Source organism: Neodiprion lecontei, chromosome 3, assembly GCF_021901455.1.
Source record: "Neodiprion lecontei isolate iyNeoLeco1 chromosome 3, iyNeoLeco1.1, whole genome shotgun sequence".
In the NCBI taxonomy this organism is placed as follows: Eukaryota; Metazoa; Arthropoda; class Insecta; order Hymenoptera; family Diprionidae; genus Neodiprion; species Neodiprion lecontei.
Genome location: NC_060262.1, coordinates 8,903,993 through 8,907,465, shown reverse-complemented (window position 1 = coordinate 8,907,465; position 3,473 = coordinate 8,903,993). Strand labels below are relative to the sequence as shown.

At 36.1% G+C, this 3,473-nt stretch overlaps 1 protein-coding gene across 1 annotated transcript; it reads left to right on the top strand.

Annotated features, from left to right (window-relative positions):
• Positions 1–1,319: 1,319 nt before the first annotated feature.
• LOC107217749 (protein ALP1-like) lies at positions 1,320–1,886 on the top strand. The gene has a single exon (XM_015655395.2). It carries the CDS (start codon positions 1,320–1,322, stop codon positions 1,884–1,886), a length of 567 nt encoding a protein of 188 aa, XP_015510881.1.
• The last annotated feature ends 1,587 nt before the right edge of the window (positions 1,887–3,473 follow it).

Here is a 3,473-nt window from a genome sequence, read left to right as displayed (position 1 = left end):
AGGTCGTCTCGGACACTCACATACTAACTCAGATTCAATTTCCAATTTCACATAACTCGGACAAAATCCGTTTCGTTCAAAAAACTTCGTTGATTGTTACGAATCATCGACTTCGCCAACTTCATCTCGGAGCCTGTGGGCCATTGAAAATCAGGAGTTGCATCCCGGTGAAATTCAGCGACGACTCATTGCCGGGGACCTGCCGCCAAAATCCAGGAAATCATCTCCGGAGATGCTGAGCCACCCACAATCAACAAAAGGACTACGAGCTAAGTTAACCCGACATCGAATCGTAGGCGTACTGTGCCACATTCGATGTTTCTGCGAAGCTTGAATAGCACCTGATAGATTTACCAAAAATTTCTTTTTATGTCCCATGATTTTCATTTTGAGCTTCTTGATAGTGAATCTGAGTAAAATCAATTACCAGTTTCCCTGTCATCTCTGGAACGTAACCTCCATGCAGGGACATTTTTATTTTACGTGTTTGAATGAATGAGGCGTGAATGCTTGTTTTCTTTCTATCTCGAGCCATTGTAAGCTCCCACAGTGCGTGTTGCGCTCCGAAAGTTATACATATTCCGTAATTTCAAAATAAATCAAATACCTTTCGTCATAATTTTGCGAATATTCTGTTTGGCCTCCTCACCCAATCCGAATATCCACATTCATCTCAATTATTCAAATTTTAACAAATTGTGGCGAGAATCACGGAATTTAAGCCGAAGAAGCATCGTCACACTTTTGCTTTTTTTTTTTGCCCTTTTGCTCAGGGGCAAATTTGAGCTGTATCGTTTCACTCGACTATTTAGTTTGTTTCTGCTATTCGACGTAAGGTCGTATGGACTGTTTATTTACATACGCTAGGCTACACATGCACACATAGGTATGGAGCGAGAAATGCCATTTGGTGTTCAAATCTCCATGGCCGTTTCTTCGAGGCTGCTGCTCCACTTTTTAAGGGGGAACTTTTTTAGCCTTTCTGAAAGCATCTCGTAATCTACGCCATGCCAGTTTACAGTCTTCAGCTGAATAAATTTTTGAATCAATGTCAAAATTAAACTAATACACTTTATGCAATACTATTTTTTATTGTTGTCCTTTTTTTCGGATTTCTAACGCCAGGTGACTCATTCAGAACTATAGCATTCAGCTATCACATGGGACATACTACAGTTCGTTCAATTATACACGAGACTTGTGAAGTGATCTGGAGGCTGCTGTCTTCAATAGTTCTACCTGTACCGACCTTGGAAACGTGGAAATCTATTAAAAACGTATTTTCGGAAAAATGGAATTTCCCAAACTGTATCGGTGCCATGGACGGAAAGCATATTGTGATAGAGTCGCCCGTTAACAGTGGTTCCGTATTCTTCAATTACAAGAAGACTTTCAGTATTGTGCTGATGGCACTTGTGGATGCCGACTACCGATTTATTGCAATTGATGTCGGTGCATACGGTAAAAACAGTGATGGGGGGATTTTTGCCAACTGCGCTTTTGGAAAAGCAATAGATGATGGCAGATTAAATGTACCACCTGCTAAGCCTCTGCCCGGCACTAATGTGCCAGTACCTCACGTAATTGTGGGTGACGAGGCATTTCCATTAAAAAAAAATATTATGCGTCCGTATCCAGGGTCTCAACTCAAAGATGACGAAGCTAAAAGGATCTTCAATTACAGATTGTCCCGCGCACGAAGAATATCCGAAAATGCATTCGGAATCTTATCACAAAAATTTAGAATATATCAAAGACGGATAAAAATGAAACCGGAACACGTGGACAATGTCGTATTGGCAACATGCTGCCTACATAATTTTCTAAGGAATGATGCCCTCGGAACTCAACTTCATCATGTAGAAGGTGACATTCCAGCATTATAAGAAATTCGAAATGTGGCGGGTAATGCAACGAACGAGGCTATAGCTGTGAGGGAAACATTAAAAAACTATTTTGTATCTGAAGAAGGTTCGGTTGAATGGCCGACTCAAATGGTTCGACTAGGAAGAAGAAATATTTGATAGCATGTTAGCAGTCAACTGTCGTTTCAACTACATTAATTCAAGAAACTACTGCCAAAACACTAATTGAAACCCTGGTAATTATGGATCCGATGTATGGTTTGTCATGGTTATGGTGGCAATTAAATGACTTTGATTTCAATTTTTTTTGAATAGCGATTTCTTACATATTTTCGGAGCCGAATAACTTTCTAACGAAGGTCCTAGAGGTATAAACATGGTCAATTGGCCCTGGAAACATATTTAAATTATTCTTAGTAGATATGTAAGTACTAATAATATAATAAGATCCTCAACGTCCTCATCTCTAACACAATTGGTATTCGAGAAATATCAAAAATAAAAAAAATAAAAAATTTCACAAGATTGACTGAACCGATTAATCATTCTTATTATTATTATTCAATTTTTTTTCAGGCCCTGAAGCCGAAGCTCCCTAAGGGCCTTACATAAACAAAATACATGATTTTTGAGGCAAGTAAAAACAATGATTAACATCTAGAAATTAATCTAAATTTATAACAAAGAGATGCCGTCTTGTACCAACCTTTGGAATAATTTTAAAACAGTGTAATTTTACAAAAAAATTCTCAAAAGTGAATATCATAACATTGTGGGGTAATGTGTAATACTTTAAGAAAAAGATTGAAAGTTATACCAAAATTGTATCACGGTGAAAAAATCAAATTTATAGAAAAATTTTTTTTGTAAGACGATCTCATGAAACTACATAGTTCTTAATTTTTTTGATACGGTCTATTATCAGCCACCAAAACATATTAAAAATGTATATAAATCGGTTGAGTCATTTCAGATACAAATTTTTTTTTTTGTTTTTTACATATTTTGCTTGTTCTCGAAAATCAATTGTGTCGGGGATCTGAAACTTTCAGTATATTATCATTTTATTACTACCTGCATATTCTCCAAGTATTATTTAAATATCTTTCCGTGGCCAATTTACCATAAGCACGCTCGTTCTATGTGTAAAGTTACATAAATTGGTGGTTAGGTAAATTTTTAATCATTTGAACAGTTTGAAAAAAAAAATACAGGTAGTTATTTGAGTTTTATTGGACATACTCCAAGTTACCGTGCCTTGGCACTGAAATATCATATTTACGACAAAAATTCATATCGTTTCCTATATAATCAGGGTTACCCAGTAACTTGTGCGTGTTTTATCCAATATATATTATGTGTTTCGTTGAATAAATTTTATTTTTAAAACATTAACACACAATCACGGATTTCGATGAATGTGTATGTTAAGACAAATTGTAATTATTTTTTTTTGGACTTACCTGTCTCTTTTATTGCTTTAGCAATATCTTCCAAGCATTGGTTTTTCCTCTGCTGGTTTGAATACTTCGGGTCACTCATGTCGTACAATTTAGTGTACGGCTGAATCAGGAGAATTAATATTTCTTTATTCATTATTCAAGTGAA

Bases quoted from the DNA above. Each gene is read 5' to 3' on its own strand.
- LOC107217749 (XM_015655395.2), top strand. From the start codon at position 1,320: ATGGACGGAAAGCATATTGTGATAGAGTCGCCCGTTAACAGTGGTTCC.